Source organism: Fringilla coelebs (genome assembly GCF_963513975.1).
Source record: "Fringilla coelebs genome assembly, chromosome: 1".
In the NCBI taxonomy this organism is placed as follows: domain Eukaryota; kingdom Metazoa; phylum Chordata; class Aves; order Passeriformes; family Fringillidae; genus Fringilla; species Fringilla coelebs.
In genome coordinates, this window is record NC_140028.1 from 121343866 (window position 1) to 121366625 (window position 22760).

Below are 22760 nucleotides of genomic sequence, written 5' to 3' on the forward strand. Positions count from 1 at the left end.
CAAAAAATGGGCAAAATGCTGCATTTTTTGGACTGTGTTCCCGCTGACTCATGGCAGTAATTCAGAGAGCAACCTCTTCCTTAGAGGCTAGAACAAGCAGTGAATATACAGGCAATAGAGAGAGGAGAAAAAAGATAAATATATTACAAAGCAACCAGCCTTCTATCTAAATGCCCCACTTAGACACTAATATTTATGGCATAAAAGGGAGGCAAACTGAGCAAGTGGAGCTGTTGAGCTCCTAGGGAGGTGTTGCCATCACCTGAGGACTTAAATCCACCTGGATCCCCCTTCTGTAGCTGACAGCATTGAGGAGGTCTCACTGGGGTCTGGGGGGAGTAGGAGGGAAGAGCTCAGACAGGGTTTGGGTTGGGTTTTCCCAAGTTTGCCTGCTGCCATGTGCACAGCACAGTGGCCACAGTGGCTGAAGCAGGGGGGCACAGGGGGAGCTGGGCCATCATTTGCCCATTCCCACTCATCCATCACCACCTCCACTCATCTTCAGCGGCTGCAGAGCAGCAGGTGGCAGGATCAGCTCTGATGTTCTGCTGGCAGGGCAGGGGAGGACACTCAGGTTCCTGCAGCCCCAAATCAGGGGTTGCCACCCTGGCCCACAGCTGGAGGGGCTCCTGCTTGCAGAAAGTTCAACAAGAACCGCTGCTTGGCTGGGACACACGTGTGTTTTTAATGCCCTGCTCCCAAATGCATTACATAATAATCTTCAGAAGTTCTGATCACACCTGGCAGGGAAATAAACTAAATGTATAGGAGTTAGTCTTCTGAGTTCATCTTAAATGAACACCCATATCCTTTATTCATATTCTCTGCGACAGGAGCGGTAAATTTGCACTGATTCTGTTTTAAATCTGCATTGGAATATGGTTATTTTATTTCAGCTTTCTTTGCCAATACTGGAAAATCTAACATGGCTTTACTGTGTTACCGTGTGAGAACCAAAAAATTGATTTAATACAGCAGCCTACTGGCAATCCCTGGCTTAAGTGAAATACTGAGGGTAAAATCTGTCTAGCATGTAGACTGCACTGGTCACCAGAGCTATGAGCCCAGCATGGGAAACACTGTATAACATGATTAAAATCATTACAGAAAATGTGTGTGCATCCTGTAATAGAAAAATCTGCTTCTTAGGTCTGTAATTTAAGCTGTCTCCCCGAAAAGAACAAAATAGCTTAACAAATCTTTCCTCAGCCACGCTGCTTCATTGCAGCTGGTTGCTCAGAGCATTGCTGCATGCAGTGCTCTGGGAGGAAGGGAAGGCTCTTTGGTGCCCAGCACAAGAGGCTTCACTGCAAATGGTTCACACTGCAAATGGTTCAGTTCTGCTGCTCATGGACAGAAGGTGACAAAAGCTATTTAAAAAATTCAGATGCAATGTGTGGTCATTGGTGTTCCTCTCAGTAAAGGTTATTATATCCAATATGCATAGTCCGAATTTAGTCCTGTACTGTGTCTGGCATGAAAGTGTAAAAAATGGAACAGACCCAAAGAAAAGAAAGCAAAGAAAAGAGAAGCATAAGTGAAGAGGAGAAAAATGGATTGTACATTCAAACCTCTATAGATTCACTATATATATATTCAATATATATACTGACTTTTCATGCTGCTTCTGTAGTGAGTGGTATTTGGATGAAGGCAAAAAATAAGTTTTTATGAATTAATAACAAAATTATGAAATGAAAATAGATATTTGATCTCTTAGTTACTAATTGTTTGTTCTGTTACATTTCAGAGTACCTACTTCTATTATTACATAATGCAAAAGAAAAACTAGTTATCAAATGATGTGTTGTAGAATGACAAATGAAAACAAGAAAAATCAGGTTTTGCCAGGACATAGAGGCCGAGGAAACTCAAGTTATAAATAATTCTTCACTGAGCAATTTTTTTATCAGTTCAACTTTTGTGGATGTTCTGGTAAAAATAAAAACTACATCAGATGAATCCTGAGCTAACACTAATTAATTACTAATACCTTTCCTTGTGTTTGAATTTTATTCAGATCAAGAAGAAATCAAGAAATTTAGTTGAGACATTGACAAGCTAAAGAAATGTAGTATATAACCCAAATGGCTATATTTGTTTTATTTAGAATATAATGGGAAGTCAGAGCTTCTTTACCTCCTCAGGCTGTTTATTTGTCTAGGATGAAATTCAAAAGTCTGAAACCAGGAGCAAACGATGAAGCTGTTTACCTGTTTTGGCAGCCAAATTACTGGATTTCACCCAGATACACATTTATACACATTTATAGCCCCTTCCTCTTCTGTGACCCTATGCTTTTACATTGAGCATGCAAATGTTTATATTTTTAGGCATAATCTTCCAAGTAGAAAAGCTCAGCTGAAGGTCACTGATGAGTGAAAATGAGGAAATGAACCCCACAGTGACAATGCCATTGGATGTCATTGCTGTGGTGGCATTGTCACTTGGCAGTGGGGTGAGAAGTGGCCTTGGCAGTGCTGGGTGAGCCCTGGGTTAACATTGGGACCTTAAAGCTCTTTTCCAGCTGAGTGTGTGGCTCTATGCTCAAGAGCACTGCTGAGGCACCCAGCCCCAGGCTGGAGCAGCAGCAGCAGCAGCCACACTGGCTCAGTGCTTGCTTGGGTTTGGTGTTCACCAAGACCTCAGCAGAAATCCAGCTCTGGGTTCTGGTAGATGTCTTTACCTGACAAGGCATCTCAAAATGTTCTTGTCAAACTGCAGATGAACTATCACAACAGTGAGATCAGTTTGTTTGCTTTGATTTTTTGCCTGTGTCTTAAAACTTAGCTCAGAAGTGAGTTACAATCCAAATCTGCCTCTCTAACTGGAGTATGGTGGAAAACTTCAGAATAAATTCTCAGGGCCTTGTTATTGAGGACAGAAGGGAGAGAGAACTTTAAAAAAAAATGTTAAAAACAACAGTTCTGTCTGAGGCTGCTTTGCAGTGTCTGCAAGACAAGGGTTCTTCATCATCTTCTTCATCTCAGCTGTGCAGCCTGAGAGGGAAAGCTCAATGGAGTGTTCCAAACATCTTCTGCAGCTGTGAAAAAGATGCATGAGTATGAAGAAGAAGACTCCTTTACCACTCTAGTCTTTGAGCAAAAAATGTATTAATAATTCTGCAAGGGAGGGAGGAAAATCAGGTGGAGAGTTAGTAATACTTTAAGCAAAATGATCTCTGCAAGTATAACAATATGTAAAATACCATGCAGCTGTACCTGTAATCAGCAATAACCACCCTCAAGGCTCTGCCCACTGTGCTGAGGACTGGCAGTGTATTTCTGACCCCCTACATCCCCCCAGCACCCCTAATGCTCTGCTAAGGACATGTGCTTGCAGTGATTGAACACATTTGAAGGCAACTTGGATTTATTTCTTCAGGTCATATGAAAAGGGAAGGTTCTGAAAGAAAGTGACTGAAAGTGACATTATGTTTAGCAGCCCACCAAAACATCATGAACCATCTCCCCTTCCCTCTGGATAAGCCAGCCTGGTCTTCCCAGGAGCTAATACAATCTCTGCCTGGGATTGATCTCACACTGACACCTCCTCCTTCATTTAAGCAGCTAAAATGTTTCTGGCTAGCTAAACTGTGTAGAAAACTGTATGAAAATCACAAAGTATTTAATTGAGGATTTTGTGCCAGGTCTTCAAGGCTTTTAGAGCTACAGCAACTTTAAATAAAAACTAAGGAGCATTATGAAAATTTTGGAGTCAAACATAGTAGGGCTTAAGGACATTATCTGATTGTGCTGAAAGGCACAGGGAGGCCATTTATGCTGTTCCACAGTGACATGCTTTGCACTTCAGGTGACATTTGTTAGAAAGCTTCAACATAGTCTGTTCATACAGATAGAAGTCCAAAGCTCCAGAAAAGGCAGCCTCCTTGAAATTTTTCTCACATTACAGAGCTAACTCTTCATCACAACTCCGCACTGAAAGCAGAGGGATGTGCAAACTCTGTCTTGTATTGATCTACAACATGTTTTATAGTTTTCATTCCTGTGGTATTTGAATGCTTTGCACGTGTTTTCAATTATGCAGAACTCTCTCTCAAAATGTATTTCTAATGGATACTATTTTTAAATTGAAAAGAAAAGTTTCAGGTTATTTACAAAAGAGGAAAGGTGATTTCCTGTTGGGTGGGGACCACCAGAGCTTTGAGATGACTTTAGTTAAAACAAGCATCCATGATAAGAAAGGCTTTGGCTCTCAGGAGCTAATTCTGGACTATTCATTATTTAAATAAGAGCAAATATGGACTAAAACAAAGCAGGGAATTTGAAAGACACTCCATCCTTACTCATTGCATTCTTGTTGGATGGGTTCTTTTGCTGGCCTCTGTTTAGAGCCTTTCAGTCACCTTTGGTTAAGTTCCTTTCTGAATCCCATCTCCTTTGGTGTTTAAGTCAGTCCTTTAATGCTTTTGCAGAAGTTTGTGTAGAGAAAGTTGATGGACACAGGTCTTTTGCTAATAATAATAAATTGTAGAGGTAGGGCTGAGAGCAGGCAGATACAGCTTCAAGATACATCATAATCTTTAGTGAGAGCTTTAAAATTCAGTTAAAAAATTACTGGCCAGGAGGATTATAATGGACAATTTGGGCAACCAGAAAGCTAGTTAATTCTATTTCTTATGTACCTGCAAACCATTAAAAAGAAGCAATTTTGTCCAGTATATGTAAGCTTTCATTTACCTGTATTAGTCTCCAAATAAGCATATATTAATTTAAATTCTAACAGCCTACAGGAGGTTTTCAAATTGAATAGGGTGAGAAATTTTAAAAGGTCATAGGAATAAAGACAAGACTTATCTGGTTAGCTAAAAGGATTCCTTTGATGTTTTTATCTTCCCAAGTTTCACTGCAATTAAGAACTGGCAAAACGAACTTGCTAATAGAACCACTTAGTGCTGGAACCACAGCAGTATTTAGCAGGCATAATCAGCTACCACTGCTTTGTGCTAAGCATTTCATGACTGTGTAATGACCATCCAGGCAGCCAAGCACCAGAACTGCAGGAGCATTTTCATGTGCTCTTGTGGTTCTGCAGTACAACCTTGGCTCGGCCAGTCTTCCACCACGCCAGCTTTGGGGTCCTGGACAAATGCAACCCGACTTAGCCCTTTCCTATTACCTGTATGATCCATTAATTGCAAGCAAAGGGCGCTCTTGTATTAACCCAAGCTCTTCTGGCAGCCACAGGGCAGCAGGGACTCTTTGGTGGGTTTCAGTTTGGCCAATAACAGCACCTGGGGGCAGGGAGAGCGTGGCAGCAGAGAACGAGAGCGGTGTGCCTTTTTTGTACGGTTAGGGCAACACTTTGGTGAGCCAGGACACAGAGGAGAAGGTGCAGAGGGATCCCATCCCCTCCCTGCTGGGGACCCAAGCAAACTTCCAGTGTCATCCTTTTCTCACAATCATTCCCAACACCTGCTTCCTTTCTTTTACCCTCTCAGGCTATAATGGGCCACAGCTGAAGCAGGCAGGAAGGAGGTTCTGTCCCCTGGTAGTGAAGGTATTCCAGAGGGATGAAGGCTTGATCTGCTGGTTTTGTACTCTTTGCTTTCTCTTACACTTGAATGGGTGAACTCTTGCCTGACTGTTTCAAAAGTTTTGCCAAGCCTTATATGATAACTAAATCCCTATCTGGAGATGATGGGATATAAACAGGCAGAAGCTGCATCATGCAAGAGGACTTGTGATTACTGTTCAGAGGTGTTTCCTGTGAAAAGCCCATCTGAGCCACGCTCTGGAGTCTGCCCAAGCTTCAGTTTACTGGTGAGTTTAAATATTCTTACTCACACTCGGGTTGCCTTGAATGTTTTGGATCCTTTTCAGGGGGCTGTGGTTGCCCTGTGGAATAAAGGAGGCTCCATATACTGATGCATGGCAAGTCTCTACAGTTTGAATGGAGGCAATCATTGGCTGTTGGGGCTTCTTCTGCCTGCTGTGTGTGAGGGAAAAACACCTCTTATTGTCAGGATTTGTTCAGTCACAATCTCACTCTCCTGTACCTTAAGTCTTATGGAGTAAGTTGCATTTAAGATTAGAAGATGAATGAATAGGCAAATTTCCTCAGCTGAACAGAGCCAGCAGTTTCTTCAAAATAATCAGGATATGTGAAATGTCTTGAAAATTTTCATATGCTTTGGCAGAAATGCCATTCTCTGCCAAATGAAAGAGCAAGCAAATTAATATATTGTGTCATATGACAGGATAAAAGGTTAGTGATACACTAATGGGTTCATGCACAATTATTTCCATAAACTGATCAGAAGGCAAAAAATGTAATAATAATAGTTTTATTTTAATCAGATTGTTATTTCCAGTTTCGTTGAAGTGAAAGATCATTCATGGTTTCTGCTTCATCGTAGAAGCTCTTCTGCAATGATCCTGTTTTTCTCCTAAGTTCTGGGAGGCTGGGAAGTTCTACAATGGCAGGATCCCAAGAATCCTGGGAGAGGACACTTGAGGTCCATTTGCAAAGCTCTTGGATCATGCATAATTTCATTGATTTCCATTAAATATGAAACTGGCAGCAAGTTGGCAGTTCCCACGGTGAAGTCATGAGCTTTGGTTCTTTTACATCTGGACTTACGTAGCACCTTGTTCCTTGGTTAACTTCATGTTTGAACATGGAAGAATCTTGCTTTGATACTTGAAACAAGATGGTTTTGAGCCACAGAATGTGTGTATGAAACCTAGTTTCCTATAGTTTGATGCCCTTTGTCCTCTTTAATACCCCAGTGAGGCAAAAGTCTGGTAAACTACTCTGGATACCAGATTTCCATGTGTGCTGATCAGCCAGCCAGTTGCTAACAGCATTCATAGCTGCGGAGTTTAGCCTGCTTTTAGCAGAGTTTAGCCTGCTTTTCCTTCCTTGCCAATTCTTACTATAGCTATGAGACTATGGTCATCTTTGAAAATTAATTTCCTGAAAATTTGCTGTGGGGTTAAAAAAAAAAAGACTGGCGCAGAGGGAGCCACAGACAGAGGATCAGATGGTATGATTTTTTTTAGGAAACCTGCTAAAATTGAGTAATTTGGATATAAATCAGAGAGCATAATGGATTGGACCTCAGCAGTTTCCTGGCTCCTGTGCTCTATGTCAGAGACTAAAACTGGTATTTGGGAGTCCTGCGTTCATGGGGAATTTTTCAGATGGATAACAGCCAGCACCACAACCCCGGGGCATCTTCTCTAAGGATGAGTCCACACTGAGGGCCTGTGAGAGCTGAGCAGAGCACGGGAGATGCACACTGTGCACTGGGGCTTTGTGGCTTCTGAGTCCCCTGGCTGACCTCCAGGGCTGTGTGAATCATCCAGGCCCGGCATCAGAGGTGGGAACGCTCTAAAATGCAATTTATTTCCTCTTCCTCTACACCAAGTGCTGCTATAGACACAGACTTCTAAGTAAATTATTTTGGATGCGCAGCTATAAATTTCAATCACACACACACCAACAGATTTTTTTAAAAACAACAACAACAAAAACATCACATATTGTTCTCATATACTCTTTATTTACTTTATAGGACTCCCTCTGTTCGTGACTGTTTCTGTTATTGTTGGAAGAATAAACCTTCTCAAAATAGATCATCGTAAGGATGGAATCTGTCCAGTGACCACTTAAGTAGAAGTTTGCTGCCAGAACCAGTTTATTTCAGCTGTGATCACGAGTTTTTTGTGCATTTATTTGTTTGTTCTTCAATGCTGTCTGTAATAGTGAGACGCTCTGCTGGTGTCTTTAATGTTACCCAATGTTTTTCTAAAACAAAGTAGATAAATACATACGAAAAGGTCAGAGAGAGATCCTTGGGTTTTTTCAACAGACAGGACAGCCTTATACATCATCAGGTGTCCAACATACCTTGGTTACTTCAGTGTGGACCTATTATTGGCAACCATATGTATTTCCTTCTGCAAGAACTAACTTAGATTGCTGGTGTTACTTGTATCATGTGCGCTCTTGATAGGGGCTGCTCTGAAGCTTTGCTATGAAAAGGAGGATGGGCTTGTGTTTCAGCCATGCAACCCGAAGTTAGGGTGTCTGTGTTTTTTCCCTGACAGTATCATGAATTTCAGCAAACTTGCCTGAGTATTTTGTGCCCTTTTTCTCCTGTCTTTTCCTCATCTTCGGTACAGCAATGCTCAGAAGGGAAAAATAGGAGAAAGTTAATTTGATTGTTATCAGACACAAACAATTAAGCAACTGTTTGCAGACAGACTACAGTAATTCCTGTGTGGAGGCCCAGAGGTGCCTTCTCCTTTCCTGCGTTGTACACCTGATGGATGACAAAATGTAGTGCCCTCTCTGTCCTCAGTGCACTGAAGGGTGGGGGACAAGCACAAGCCAGAAGGAAAGTACATCACTGTATCAGTGTTCTTTGGGAAAAAAGAAACCTTTAGATGTGTTTGGGACAGGTGCCTGGAGAAGCAGAAGCACTCTCCTGTCAGGGTCAGGGAGGAGCTTTAGCACCCCTGAGTTTCCAGATGGATTACTCCTGAGAAGTGCAGGCAGAGGCAGCTGTCAGGGAAGAACAGGCAGGAGGAGCTCAGCAGTGGTTATAGAGCATGATCAAAGGTTAAGTGGGAATCATTTTGCTAGAAATGCCAGTGATAGGGAGTTTGAATATGTGAGCAAAGGGCACTGATGGGACAGAACCTTGAAACAGCCCCAGCTGGAAAGGCAGGTCATGCTGGAGCTGTATCAGCACCCTCTGTGATGTCCAGCCCCGCCTGGGTGCTCAGGCTGGCTTGGAGATGTCTCAAGTCCTGAATACTCTGTCCTGATATCATGTGAGTTCCCACACAGACTCAGAGGCAGAGACTTGTGGAGAGGAGGGGTTCCTGGTGGCCATTTCCCTCTGCAAAACCTGCACAGGGAGGCTGAGGAAGTCACTAGTGCATGTGTGCAAACGCAGGGGACCTTGTGTGCAAGAGCTTGGGGGATTGGGAGGCACACAGGGCAGGGAGTAAAGAAATCAGTCTCCAGCAAGTCAGGTAGGTTAGACAGAGACAGAGATGCCTGAAACAGACTCCAGGCAGAAGGATCTGCAGTAAAATTTGAAAAGGCCTTATCTCAAGTCAGGCAGGTCTGCCTGCAGGCTGGGGCTCTCTTTTAGGCTCTGCCAAGCTCCTGGGGTGAAGTTCAAGCAGTGCTTCACTTTGCAAGGGCCTGTTGGCCCCCAGCCCGTGGGAGCTCCTGAACAAGGCTATGGGAGAATGCTGAAGGCTCTCTTCTGCCCCAAAGAGTTCATGTAACCTGAGTACAGAAGGCTCTTCTCCACCTCATCTATTGTCCATTTATCCTACAGGAACAGTAAGTGATACCAGCCTTTTTTTTAATTTTATTTAATGCAACCCATGGTTATAAACTTTTATTTCAGTTTTATATTCTTTTAGTTCTATTTAATCATTGCAGATACTTCAAGAGAAGCCGTACTTGCAGAAGTAAACTGTAATAACAGAATTTCACAGGCTTATAAAGAGTGCTTTAATACTGAAGTGCATCACAAGCCAGAGATGCACAGATGCTCGTCAGAAAACCACCACAGCATTGGGTAGCCTTTTCTCTGTAGAAAAGCTGTCAGAGATCAAAACTGTGCCTCAGTCTCCTCTTAAATGTGATGTGACATGGTTTTACATGCAAATGTTGCTTGTTTGATTCACACAGGAGGGTTGGTTTATTTGGTATAATTAAAACTAATCTAGTTAGTTTGTAGGGCATATGCAATGGGAATATTTCATGTGACTTGCAAAGATAAGGCTCCATTGAAGAACAGAATGTTCTTCCTTGATGTTGCCCAGAATGAATTTAGTTTGCTAAGAACCCACTGCCACAACAAAATAGAAATTCAGGTGGAACAGGATATAATTGCTGCCGGTACTTTAAAACCACCAGATTGCATTTCTGATGGCTGCCATGCAATTAGCAACGTAACAGACCTGCTTGCTGGAAGGGGAAAGGCATAAAACTTGTTTCTTATGTCCCTCATGTACACGGTAAGAACAAATCCTCCTGGCTGTGGAGGAAAGACAAAGCAATCCATATACCTGAACAAAAATGTGCATCAGCATACTGACATTTAAGTCTTGTTCTTCTTGCTCTTCTTCCCTCCATTTTAAGATCTGGCTTTGTTTTTTTGGTTTTTTTTTTTTTTTTTTTGCAAGGGAGTAAGTCCCACCAAGGAGCCTGTTGCATGATACTGAAAATTTGCAAGGGTGTTGGAGATTAAATAAGCATATTGCCTAAGGCTGAGCTGCTAAGAACAACTGTGGCTTTTTACTTAGCTATTCTTAACAGGAGAACCAGGCAATTGCAAGTAAGAGTTTCAAGACCAAGAGGCATATTCACTCCCAGGGTTAGAGAGTTAACCTGCCTCTTTAAAATCAGTGAAGTTCCCTCTTTATGGCCAGCACCCTGAATCATTCCCAGGACAGGTGACAGGGACATAGAGCTCCCTGCCCCAAATGCTCAGTGTTGCAACCCTGTCACTCTCTGTGAAAGTATTGATGTATTTTGGTTCAAAGGAACTGATCAAACCTACTTGTGCTGACTGCTGCATCCCTGAGGACATGCGCTGTTAGTCCTGACAAGCAGGGACTTGGTTCTCATGTTTAGGTTGGCTTGGTCAACCAAAAACTTGAGAGGTGTAGAACAGGACTTTTCCAGGTGGGAAACTGCCTGTCTAAGACAAGTCTGTGAAAATAGTGCAATATTCTGGTTACTAGAAAAGTCCTGTTTCCTCCTTCCTGAGAGGGCACCCTTTCAAAAACAGTCATTGCATGTTGCAGGCTCTGCTTTCACCAAGCAGTAAATATTCAGCTCTCAAGTTGCCTCCTGAATTCTTATTTCCAAGGGCTTTGCTTGCACTCTGAATCTCCTTCTATTCATCTTGCAGCTCTCTGGCAGTTGCAGGCTCAGAACTAAGCACAGCATTACTGTAGCTATAGGAGATTCCTACAGCTCAAACTACATTTCCCTGATCTGAACCAGCATGGCTTCAGATCTCACTGTCAGCACCTTTCTACTCCACAGTTTGCTCCCACTCGCTGAACAATAGTAGTCCAGACTTTTCCTTCAACTTCCATTAGGCTTATATGAGGTCAAATATAATCAGCTAGCTACTTAAATTGATATCAATTTAGACAAATTGTCTAAATAGAATTTGTGGCTTTTTTCCTCCACTGTTGCTCAGGTAAATCTCTATCTTCTACATTAGGATATGGGAGGTGGACTAGAAACAAGTGTTCACTCATAGATGTTTCTGATTAATCACTAACCCTAATCACAGTCACATAAACCTCTGAAACCTCCTAAATGCTTGTATCAAATGCCTTACTAAAAGCCGGTTGATCTGTTTTTGCAATCTCCTCAAATTATTTGTAACTGTCAACAAATTGAGTACCTTTGCTTGCTGAGGTATGTTTTTTCCTTGGTCTGCTAGCAAATCCCTGGTGTTCTGTCACTTATCTGAGTGATATCACTTACCAAAACTGTAGCAAGTCCATTATCTGATTCCCTTACTGACCCGTACAGCAAATTATCTGGACTCCCACTATGCTGCAGTAAGCTCACATTTCACAAACATTTTCTTACTTGTTTTCATCAGCTACTGCATGACATCCTTATTGATTTTCAACCATCCCTCATTTCGAGTACTTTTTAAATAGATTTCCACCATTTCAGTCTTATCAATCTCAATTCAGTGTTCCTGTATTAATAGGATTTTCATATTCCTTTCCCTCCCCAGGCACATTTATGAAAGCTCTTCTTTCCTCAGCCTTCTGGTCGTTGTTAATTTATTGTTGTGGGTGCCCTTAGCTTGTTCTCTGAGGCTCAAATCCACTCAGCTGATTATTTGCAGTCCATCATCTCTCATTCCAGTGTAAGGCTACCATGGCACTTGCTGCTGCACATGCTGAGACTACAGAGCATGGGGCTACTGTGGTGTTTCAATTTTAAGGCCTAATTGTTTGTAATGCTTTCTGAGGTTCACGGGTTCCTTTTCTTTTCCTTCTTATATGTTTAATTGCATTTTGAGATCTGCCAATGCTGCTAGTATGTGAGGAAAAAGGGCAGAGAAAATTCCATTTGTTAGATGCTGGGTTGCTTCCTCAGCTGGGGTAGCAGAGGGTTTTTCTCCTGTATACAGCGAGCCTCAAGTGCTGCTGTCTGGGGATTAATCCAGGATATCTTGAAAACCAAAACTTCATTCTTCAAATTAGTTCTTTGCACCACACTGCAGGAATTTCAGTGACTCATAAATCCTGTTATTTCAAAGTAAGGGAAGTCCTTGAAAATATCACATGGAGCTTGAATGTTCCAGCCTACTTCACAGACCAAGATTTTCAGCTAATCAGAACATTACACATCTTTGCTTGGACACTCACCTCATGTTTCCTGTTCTAAATCAAAATACAGTAAGTGACATCTGTGAGTTTGCTGCCACCCTATCTATATATGTTTTTCATATGCCAGACCACAATATTATCACTTTCTGGGGAGCAGCTATATACTAAACAAACAAACAAAAACAGTTGCAAAAAGGAGAAGTTAAAAAAATGAATTGTAGCTAATAGAAGGTATTATTTAGCCTCCATTGTGCTTGCAACCAACTTTGATATAAAGTATACCAAAAGGAGAAAAGGACAAACACCAAAAAAAAAAAAAAAAAAAGGAAACACAGAGCAAATATTGGGATAGATTTGGTCTAATAAATCGTTGCCTATTTTCTGCAGTTTAGTGAGCCCCCTAGAGTAATATTATTCCCTTCTCTTCTGTCCTATCCTCATCCCTACTTCTGCAGCCAAACACCCAGCCTGCCTTTTGCCAGGTAAGTTATATCACACTGCTCTCTGCCATCTTTTCAGAAGCCCATTTGTGAAAACACCAAATCTTAGTACCTCTGTAACAGTAATTTTAAAAACAACTTTAAGGGTGAGGAGATGATTTTAAAAACCACAGTTGACCAAACTTTTTTATTTCTAGTCATCAGAATTAGGAATACCTCACCTAATCTTTGTTTATTAATGGCAATGTGACCTAATACTTAAAAATTCCCTTCTTCCTCTAGGTCTCCATAAGTTAGAAGGATGCTTGAGAACATCAAGCCAATACTGTTTGGGTGTGTGCAGAAGAATATCCAGATTTTTATGGCTTTTTTTTTTTCTTAAAGCAAAATGCTTCAATTTAAAACAGCACATGCTCACTTTTAAGCCTGAGAAGCTCCTAGAGCAGTTTAGCAGTAACATGCTGCTGGGATATGTAACACCTGCAATTTCTGCTGCATGTGCACTGAGCACACACTGAGGAACCTGGATATCCATGAAGGCTGCAGAGTGCCTACTCCAGCCTACCATTCTAGATGTTGTTCCAGTCATTCCCACTCTTTTAGCAAGCCAGACTCTGATGCACCCATGGTCAGATACACGACACAGGTGAAGTTTTATGTAGCACCACGAGATCCATACTGAGGACTGAAATCTTATCTATGACAAGTGTTAAAGAAACCACTGATTTAGTGATGTGTATCCTGAAGTAAACTTTTGCTTTCCTCTTAAAGATGAGGTCTGGCAATTATAGACTACGAAGGGGAGGGCCTGGTCAAGAGCAACTGTTCTTCCCTGAGTCTAGGATATCCTCTGGAAGACTCCTGACTCCTGCTTTAGAGCATCTTGGCAACAAAACTGATCCCTTAACATCATGACTTCAGAAGAGGTAATGTTAGTATCTGCACCCATCAAGTTTTGAGAACCTGACATCATTCACCGAAAGGCAGTTTTGCTATTGCTTGCAAAGTTTCACCTAAGAGGCACCAACACAACAACCCACAAGCTCCTTCTACAGGATGAATAGTTTCAGGGCTGTATATGATATTCCTGCAGGCTTGGTGACCTCAGGCAAAACTACTGAGCAACAGCTGAATTGTGTCAACTGGCACAGGAACTGGCTCCCAGGGGGCAGAAAAGTGTAGTGTGGCACAGACCACGCTGAAGCCATTCCTTTCTCTCAACACAGTCCTCCAATACGGCACAAACCTTTGAAGAGGCATAAGAAAAGGCTGTCCAACAAAAAGTACTTGTACTGCATGTGTCTTTCTAGGGTTCCATTCACAGTAGGCTGTGAATACTTGACTGAAGCACTGTTTCTTTTGACACAACATTTTTATAAACAGTATTTCTGCAGAATTTCACAGGACAACAAATAGAAGGAAATATTCCATTTTATTTTCAAAAATTCATTTCTCAGATGTAAAAAGCCCGTGCCGAAATAAGCAAGAAATTATAAAATACAGTCCACATGTTTATACTTGCAATTTTATTCCTGCAGGAAACTTGAGAGATGAAACAAAAGTTAAAAGTAGCATTGTATTTCATTTCAAAACATGTTACTTTTGAATAAACTTAAAAGGTCGAAAGCATTTAAAAGTTCTAATGGTGGTGGCTTCAGAGGAATCTTTCCAATTGTGAACTCCTTGGCTTCAAACTGTTGCCACTCTTCAGCTGACAGTTCGCTCTTGGGAGTGAATAACTTCTCTGAGGCAGGGCTGGAGTTGGTGGCTGCAGCAGACGCTGAGGTGACAGGATGTGCAGAGGCACTGCTGCTCTGTCCAAATAAAGCGCCAAGGGAGGGTGAGCCAGAAGGGGCTACGGTGGCACCAAAGGCTCCAAAGGCTGCTGGAGTGGTGCTTGCAGAGTTCCCAGCAGAAGCACTGCCAAAGCCTGAGAAGCCAGAAGTCCCAAAGCCACCAGCCGTGGCAGCTGCTTTAAAGGAGAAGGAGGCTGCCGATGGAGCGGCCGGGCTGCCAAAGCCCACGGACTGGGGAGTGCTAGGAGAGGATGCTGTCCCAAATGCAGGAGGGTTTGCAGCAGCAGCAGAAGAGCTCCCAGCAGCAGGGCCGCTCCCAGATGATGCTGAACTGATGAGGCTGGAACTGGCTTTAAAGGAGAAACTGCTGGCACTGGTGCTGCTGCTGCTGCTGCTCACAGGAAAGCCTGCAAGCAGAGAATTGACAAAAAAAAATATTAGAATTGGTACCCCAGGGACACTAAACCACTGCTGTATTTCAAAGATGCAGCAGCAAACTACAGAAAATGTGTAAATGTTTTGGCTCTTAGAACGGGAACTTACTTGACAGCCCAAAGCCTGAGGTTTGCTGTCCTCCCATTCCAAAGGCAGGAGCTGCTTGAGTGCCCGTGGCCTTGAAAGCAGAGAGCTGAAAAAAATCCAGAGACATACATGGAAACTAGATCCCAAAATAGGGAACTCTCTCTCAGCAACTAGTTGAAACAAAACCAAAGCTGCCCAGTCCTACTGAACCCAACTCCAACCACGCTGGACAGTGATCACTCCTCACAACTGCCTGTTCTTGCAGTGCTTCAGGGGCTCTAAGGCCATCCATGCTGTTCTCTGTAAAACCCTCCAGAAATGCAAATCTGTTACAATGGATTGATTTTGCCTGATACTCAATGACCTGATCCCCTCTGGGAGCTCTCACTCTCACCTCTTACAATTCCAGGTTGTGCTCCAGGTCTGTATTTAGGGCACAGCTTTGACTCACTCTGTTCTCTGTCCTCAGCACATCTGTGTCTGTGGTAAAGCCCAAAGCCTGCTTGTCCACTTCAGCACTGAACAGACCAAGGGCTGGGATCACATTACTCAACCTTCCCTGCACTTCATGCAGACTGCACTCAAACAGAGCCACTTCCTCTGCCTCCCTGATTATTTCATATGGGCTTGAACTCCGGCATTTGCTTCTGGAAAACCTTCTCCATTCACAAGTGTTTGTCACCTTCCCAGGACCAAGGATTCCTCCTATCTTCAAATGGTATCCAAAGGGCTTCTCTCCCACCTATCCCTCAATTCTGGCATTGGCCAAATACTCCATTTATCCTAAGGTGTCCTGGAGGGGAATTCTGGTCCAGTCTGCTGATCCTCTCTTGGAAGATTCAACATCAGCACATGTGAAAAAAAGCTGTGGTGGGCATTGGCCTCTTCCTGGTCATGTACACAGCCAGATCCCAAACTTAAGCTCTGGTTGTTGTTTGCACATGGCTTGCAATGACAGTATTCCAAAGGTGGCATCCAGCTGCTGCCTTGCTAACATGGCACCATCCCTATGCATGTGTTTCCCCAGTTCACTGAAGGGGTTTATAATAGCACCTGGAATTCACTGATTCCAGCAGTCCAGAGAATATGCCCAGATGGCACATCACAAGTGCCACATGTTAGAAGTCTTTTTAGCCATACTAAACATCTGTGTAAATTACTTCATTAAAAATTACATCAGGCACAGAGACATGTTGCAATTCATGAACACTTACCAAAGATGCTTTTGTTGATGCATTTAAACCTTTCAACTGAAGTAGCCGAAAATTCCATTGTAGTGCTAACTTTTGGACAGCATCTATCTGAAAAGGGGTAAATAAAAGCATGGTTTTATTACTGAAGACTTAAAACAAAAGAGTCATCTGGCAACTGAAGGGAAAAATAGATATCTAGAATTAGAAAAGCAATTTCATTAACCCAATAAGATATTTTCTTTCCTGAAACTTCAATGTGAAGTGCTGACGTCTTTGTTTTTAACAAAGAATTCTTTTAAACTCTCTTACTATTGTCCTTAAATCAACTCTTTTACTTTACATAGGAGTAACATTCAAACAAGTTCTGGGACTTTTGAAATCCAAGTTCTATTTTTTTTCTGAATTAGAGGCTTCTGGGAAAAAATGACACAAAGCAAGATATGTAAGTTTTATATATATGAAAAAAGACTCTTCAATCTGGCCTTTCCACTTATGCACTCACTCACTAAGCTGAAGTCCTAAGATTTACCTTAGCTTCTTCCACATTTTCAGAAAAAAACCCAGCCACTTTCAAAACACTTTAATTCAGAACAGTTACATTGTATCATCCTAAAATAGTTACTTTTGATGAAATTAACTTCCTTAATGTAAATCAACCCCCTTAGTGCGATCCATCAGATAACAGGACAGAACAGTGCAGCAATAAATGGTATCTGTGTCTTGAAAACTATGATTTAGTATTAAGCAAAACCTAAAAAGTCTTCAAACAACCTTTCAGGAATTCCAAACCTGAATTTTCTATATTTATACTTAAGTTTAGCAACACACCTAATTTGATGCCTGGCCTACTTGAATTTTCCCTAAAACCTAAACAAGTAAAACACCTAGTGTCACAAATGCCTGCAAAAATTGAATGAATAATCTTTTTGCAGACAAATTCCTTCATTTTTCAAAAGAGTCATACACCACAAACATCAATAATTCTTTTGTGTCTAGTCACATGCTGGAAGATCATGTTGCTTGTTATCTGCTCCTGTACAACAAACTGGAAAAATTCAGATTTTGACCCAGTTAAAGACTAGAAACACGGAAAAGACATGCTGTACTTAAATATCTTATAAGAGAACTGTATCATACAGTTATCATTTATACACTGAGAGATAGGAAAACTTGCATTTTCTGCTTTGATGAGATCACTATTTATTTATTTATTTATATAGCTGTGGATTGTTTTTTTTTTTGTTGTTGTTGTTGTTTATTATTTTAATTGAAGTTTAAAAAAAATATAATGTGCCTCCCTTCTATAAAAATGAAAGAGTGGTGACAAGAGCCATTTCTTCTGTAACAAAGAACCAAGAAGAGGAAAGAGTGCAATGTAGTTTGAATTAATTTGTGCTTGCATCTGTCCAACAGCCCAATTTCTTTCCTGGCATAAGACTAAACTCTGTTAGCTTCCTTGGTATTGACAGGACTAGAAGGAAGGAATGATATATACACACTGAGAGATGCTTTATATAAAAACATATGCCTTACTTCCAAATGAGTATACACATATCTGTTTCTAGAAAATAAGTATCTGCTATTTTCATCATTAATTCCCTGCAACAAAGGTATGTAAAAGAACAAGTTCAAATTCTATTTAAAGCACCAAATAACCACCTATTAATAATCAAACTGCCTAACAGTGTATAAGGCATTAAACTTCTGAGACAGGAGAAGTTTAAGTAACTTCTACAAATAACACACAGGAGCAAGGACAAGATTCAGTCAAGGAGTGTCTAGCAGATATTTTTGCATTTGCTCTGATGCACAGGAATTGAAAAATATTTTGGTATTCTGATCATTTCCTAGAGTTGGAGATAAATGAATCAAGAGTTGCTACCTGAAGAACAGTAATAAGTCCTGCCCCAAGACTGTCCACACCAGCCAACATTTTAAAAATACTTACATAATTCGCAATGGTATTGTTTGCTCTGCTGTCATAATACTCCACACGCAGCTCTTCTGGCGAGACATCTGAAAAGCCTGCAAGGACAGGAATAGTCAAAAACCTCTAAGAAAACATTGATACTTCCAACTGCTCTCTACAGTTATGAGGACATGGACCTTGACACATTGTGTCTCTTAAGACAGTTATAATCAGAGACAAAAAAAGATTCATTACAGAGCGTCAGAGGTGTGAGCTTCCAAACTGAATTTGCCACCCACTAATAATCCTTTCTGTTGTATCACAAGGCAAATCATCACCTTGTAAATAGTTGCTCAGAGGTACACCAATGTTGCAAGTCACAGAAACATCCTCAACAGCAGCAATATACAACACTGGAAACATTACCTACCTGAGACATTTGGCTTTTCTTTCATTGGGGAATAACATGAAAATATCCATTGTCCAGAAGATTCCCAAATTTCCATGTCTTTCACTACACATTCACTAATAAACAAAACAAAATCACAGATGAAGGTGAAATTGCAGGGTCAAACCAAAAGCACCAGTAACAGTCACTTCAAACAATTGGTTTGAATCCAAATTTAGTCAAAAACCTGCTACCATGAAAACCAAGTGTTTTGTTAATGTGATCTTAAAAAAAGTAATGGAAAGTGTTTCTGAAACCTTGCTTCTTTGGGAAATATCAGTCTGTTGCTTCTCAGTACCTGCCCTGCAGGTGCTGGCCACTTGTAACATACACCTCTGTGAAACCAATAGCTTTGCTGTTGGCAGAAAGATTCGTTGTCTGAAGTGACAAAACACCAAGTAAAACAATTCATTTTCTTAAAGGGGCTCTGATTTCTTATTTTCAAGCACTGAAATCTGTTTCTTTCCTTATCCTCCTGATCACAATTTAAATACCACACCATCTTACTAATATCACAGTTGACTGTCTGCCCAGCCCAGGTGCCAAACAAGGATCACTTCCTCCCCGTGCCAGCATCAGTCCAGAGAACCAAATGAAGTGATGTTCTCTGTTTCTTCCTACGTCCCAGCTTTCTACTCACAAATCTCAAAAAAAGAGGATCCTGTCCTCTGCATTATCTCTAGGAATTCAGTGAGCTTTCAACCTGCTAATTCTAAATGCTTCCAGTAAGACAGGACTGTAACTTACAGAAGTCTGTCCTCTTCATCTTTAGAGCCATCAGCAACACTCTGACTGTTGGCTAAGGCAGAGAACCTGTTCTGTGAAAAGTCTGCATTTCTGCTGCTGCCGCCTGACGATCCATAGTCAGAGGAGCCAAAGAATCCTCTTCCATGATCTCTGCTGCCACCCCATGTATCAGATTTGAAGGAAGACGGCTGGATAACATTACTGTATCTCTGGTTAGAAGTACCCCATCCTCCTCCTCCTCCTCCTCTTCCACTAGTAGCTGCCAATTAAAACAAAAAAACAAAAAAGCAAACAGAAATTTTTAATCATTAAGATATGAATCAACATCCAAAAAAAAAAAAAAAGTAAGTATTTAACTGTAAGTAGTCTTACAGTGGCAATAAAAAGTTTGAAATTAAAACATAGTTTTTTCCTAATAAGTTAAGCTCATTATTAAGTCAGTTTCACTAGTGAGTTACTCAGGGCAGCTCTCAAGTCCTGCTTCTCAAACGGAACAGTTTGGGTTGGAAGGCTCCTTTAAAAGTCATCTAGCTCGATCTCCCCTGTGCCTTAATGAGCAGAGACACCTTCAACTACATCACTGTGCCAACAACAACTCATGGCACTGCAGAAAGACGCTGGATCAGTTTTGCTCAGGTTGTTTCATGAAGTAATTACGCCAGCAGAAAATGATTAAATTGGATGTACCATAAGCTTATGTGAGGGGCTCTGCTCCAGCACAGGGAGCTCCTGAGCTTCATCTTGAGACCGCAGACACACCTGTGTGTGTTGTTACAGGCAAACCCCAACCCTCCTTCCAGAAGGAATAAGGACAAGAGGCTGCAGTGAGTTCCTGCCATGCCATCACTGCAGCCCTCAGCTCTCTGTCGTGCCCCTTTCCTTCCCAAAGCTCCCAAACACCCAGAGCAGATGAGAATGGAAACAGCCTTCACTGGGTACAACACACAGCTGCTGGAAACTTGCTCGCTGCTCATGAGACAGTTTTCCAAGCCGTTTTCCCACTGCCTTGTGGCACATCCCACAGTCACAGAATCACAAGATCAATTAAGTTGGAAAAAAAGGTCTGACACCATAGAGTTCAACCAAACAGCACCTTGACCAAACAGACCTATGACCAAACAGCACCTTGACAACTAGACCACGGCACCAGTGCCACATCCAGTCTTTCCTCAAGCACCTCCGGGGAGAGTGACTGCACCACCTCTCTGGGCAGTCCATTCCAATGTTTCGTCACCCTTTCTGTGAATGCCCAACGCAAACCTCCCGTGCTGCAGCTTACGGCTGTGTCTCCTGGTTGCCTGGGAGAAGAGACCGACCTTCTTCTGCCCACAGCCTCCTTCCAGGCACTTGTAGAAAGCCATAAACCGCCCCCGAGGCTCCTTTTCTCCAGGCCAAACACCCCCAGCACCCTCGGCCGCTCCTCACAGGACCTGTGCCCCAGGCCCTTGGTCAGAGCTCAGCTCGCCGAGTGCCGAGCCAGAGGCAGCCGCCGACACCCGCCCGGCCCGCTCTGCTCCGGAGCCCCCGCCGGCAGCGGCCGCACGGAACGCCCGGGACGGGCAGCCCCGGCTCCAGCCCGCCCTCCCGCCCAGTCCCGGCGCCGAGCGGGTACCGTGGGCCGGGGGCGGCCCGGAGCGGCCCGGGGCACCGCGGGGGTGCTCGTTCCAGCAGCGGTCCCCGAAGCGGCAGTAGCCGCGCAGGAAGAACTGGCAGACGCCCATGGCCGCCCCGCCGTCGCGCGGCTCTGACGCAGCGGGCGCGCGCCGGGCGGGCCCGCGCGGGGGCCGGGCCGGGCTCGGGCCCGGGCAGGGCCGGCGAGAGGAGGGGACGGGCCGGCACATGCATCCCGGCAGAGCCGGGGATAGCGCCGGAACGAGCTGCTGATACAGCCAAACACGGGTGTGATCTGTGCCCTGCAGACCTGCGGTCACGGACGCAGGAAAATAGCCGCCCCTCGGCTGTGACCGCCCCTGTCTCACATATGCTCTTCTCCACACAGCCTGCGCGGTAGAACGCTTCTGTGCTGTGTCTTTACGGGGACACCCAGGGATGTATAGCCCAGGGCTACAGAATCAGCAGGGTCGGAAGAGACCTTTAGCATCATCCAGTCCAACCACCAACCCATCCCTACCACTGTAATCCACTTAACCACATCACCCAGCAGATCCAGGCGCCCCTTAAACACCCCCAGGGATCGTGATGTTATCTGCAAAAATTTGATTAATTACCCAGTGTTAAGCCAATAATTACACATTTGAAAGACTTTTTATTTCACAGTTGCACAAGCCGGGGTGCTAGATAGTATTCCACAAATCGAGCACACCAGCTGTCAAAACTTTTTTCTATTTATACTTTTTTTCTATTTATATTTTAGCAAACAAAGGAATTGGCATTCATTGGCTGCAAGTTACACAGCTGTCTTACTAATTCGTATTCTATCTTCTATTGGTTAATTATTCTCTCACTTCTCATGTCAATTAGTCCGCACAGTCAGTCTTTCTCTTCTTGTGGGCCCATGGGTTTTTTGGGTTGGTGGTCCATGAGCCAGTGGTCACAGATCCCCCTGCTGGAATTACCCTTTAACCAGTTAGAGCTGGTTTCAGCACAGTTGCTGAGTTGTTTTTATCATTTTCTTCCTTATCTTGGGGGTTCTGACAAATATTCTTGTGGTGTATAAATTCTGCATTCTTTGTGTCCACTATCAATGGTAACTCCTTCTTCCCAAGCTTTGTTAACCTCACCCAGGTCTGAGATCACTGAAGCATGTGCAGCCCTGAGCCCTAACAAGGCAATTTTACCTACAAGTAATTTGTTTTTCTAACACATGAGCATCATTTAGAGCTTGCCAGCTGCTATCTCTTTCAGGGATTAAATCTCCCTTCTTGTTGATTAGGCTTGAAAGTATATAAAGATCAAGCATTAAACAACATCCTTTCTTAGGAAAATTGTACCACATATTCAACAGTGACTCCACCACCTCCCTGGGCAACCTATTCCAAAGCCTGACCACCCTAACAGTGAAAAACGTTTTTTAATATCTAACCTGAATCTCCCCTGTCTCAAGTTAAGGCCATTTTCTCTAGTCCTCTCACTGTAGGTACAGCATAGCTTGGAGATGTAGAGTTGTTGCTGTTTGAAGTGTATAAAAGTGGGTGGCTGGCACACAGAGGCTGTGCTACATTTAGGGATTCACTACCCAGCACCCATGCGCACAGCCATGTAACAAAGATCTCTGTGCATCACCAGCCACGCAAAGGAGGGATTGTCCCGCTTGGCTGTGTACTGGAAGGATATAAAGCTGGTAGAGAGCATCCAAAGGAGGGCAATGAAGATGAAGAAGGGC

At 42.8% G+C, this 22760-nt stretch overlaps 1 protein-coding gene across 1 annotated transcript; it reads right to left on the reverse strand.

Annotated features, from left to right (window-relative positions):
* Positions 1–14225: 14225 nt before the first annotated feature.
* NUP42 (nucleoporin 42) lies at positions 14226–21145 on the reverse strand. The gene is made up of 7 exons (XM_084215218.1): positions 21030–21145; positions 19418–19676; positions 18653–18747; positions 18262–18338; positions 16335–16421; positions 15142–15226; positions 14226–15005 (listed from the first exon to the last, which is right to left on the reverse strand). The coding sequence occupies exons 1-7, from the start codon at positions 21136–21138 to the stop codon at positions 14389–14391; spliced, it is 1329 nt and encodes a 442-aa protein (XP_084071344.1). The 5' UTR covers positions 21139–21145; the 3' UTR covers positions 14226–14388.
* Between the last annotated feature and the right edge of the window lie 1615 nt (positions 21146–22760).

Coding starts and splice junctions, on each gene's coding strand:
- NUP42 (XM_084215218.1), bottom strand. CDS start 21,138: ATGGGCGTCTGCCAGTTCTTCCTGCGCGGCTACTGCCGCTTCGGGGAC. Junction 19,677..21,029: donor CGGGCCGCCCCCGGCCCACG/GTACCCGCTCGG, acceptor TTTAATTGGCAG/CTACTAGTGGAAGAGGAGGA. Junction 18,748..19,417: donor GATGAAGAGGACAGACTTCT/GTAAGTTACAGT, acceptor TTTGTTTATTAG/TGAATGTGTAGTGAAAGACA.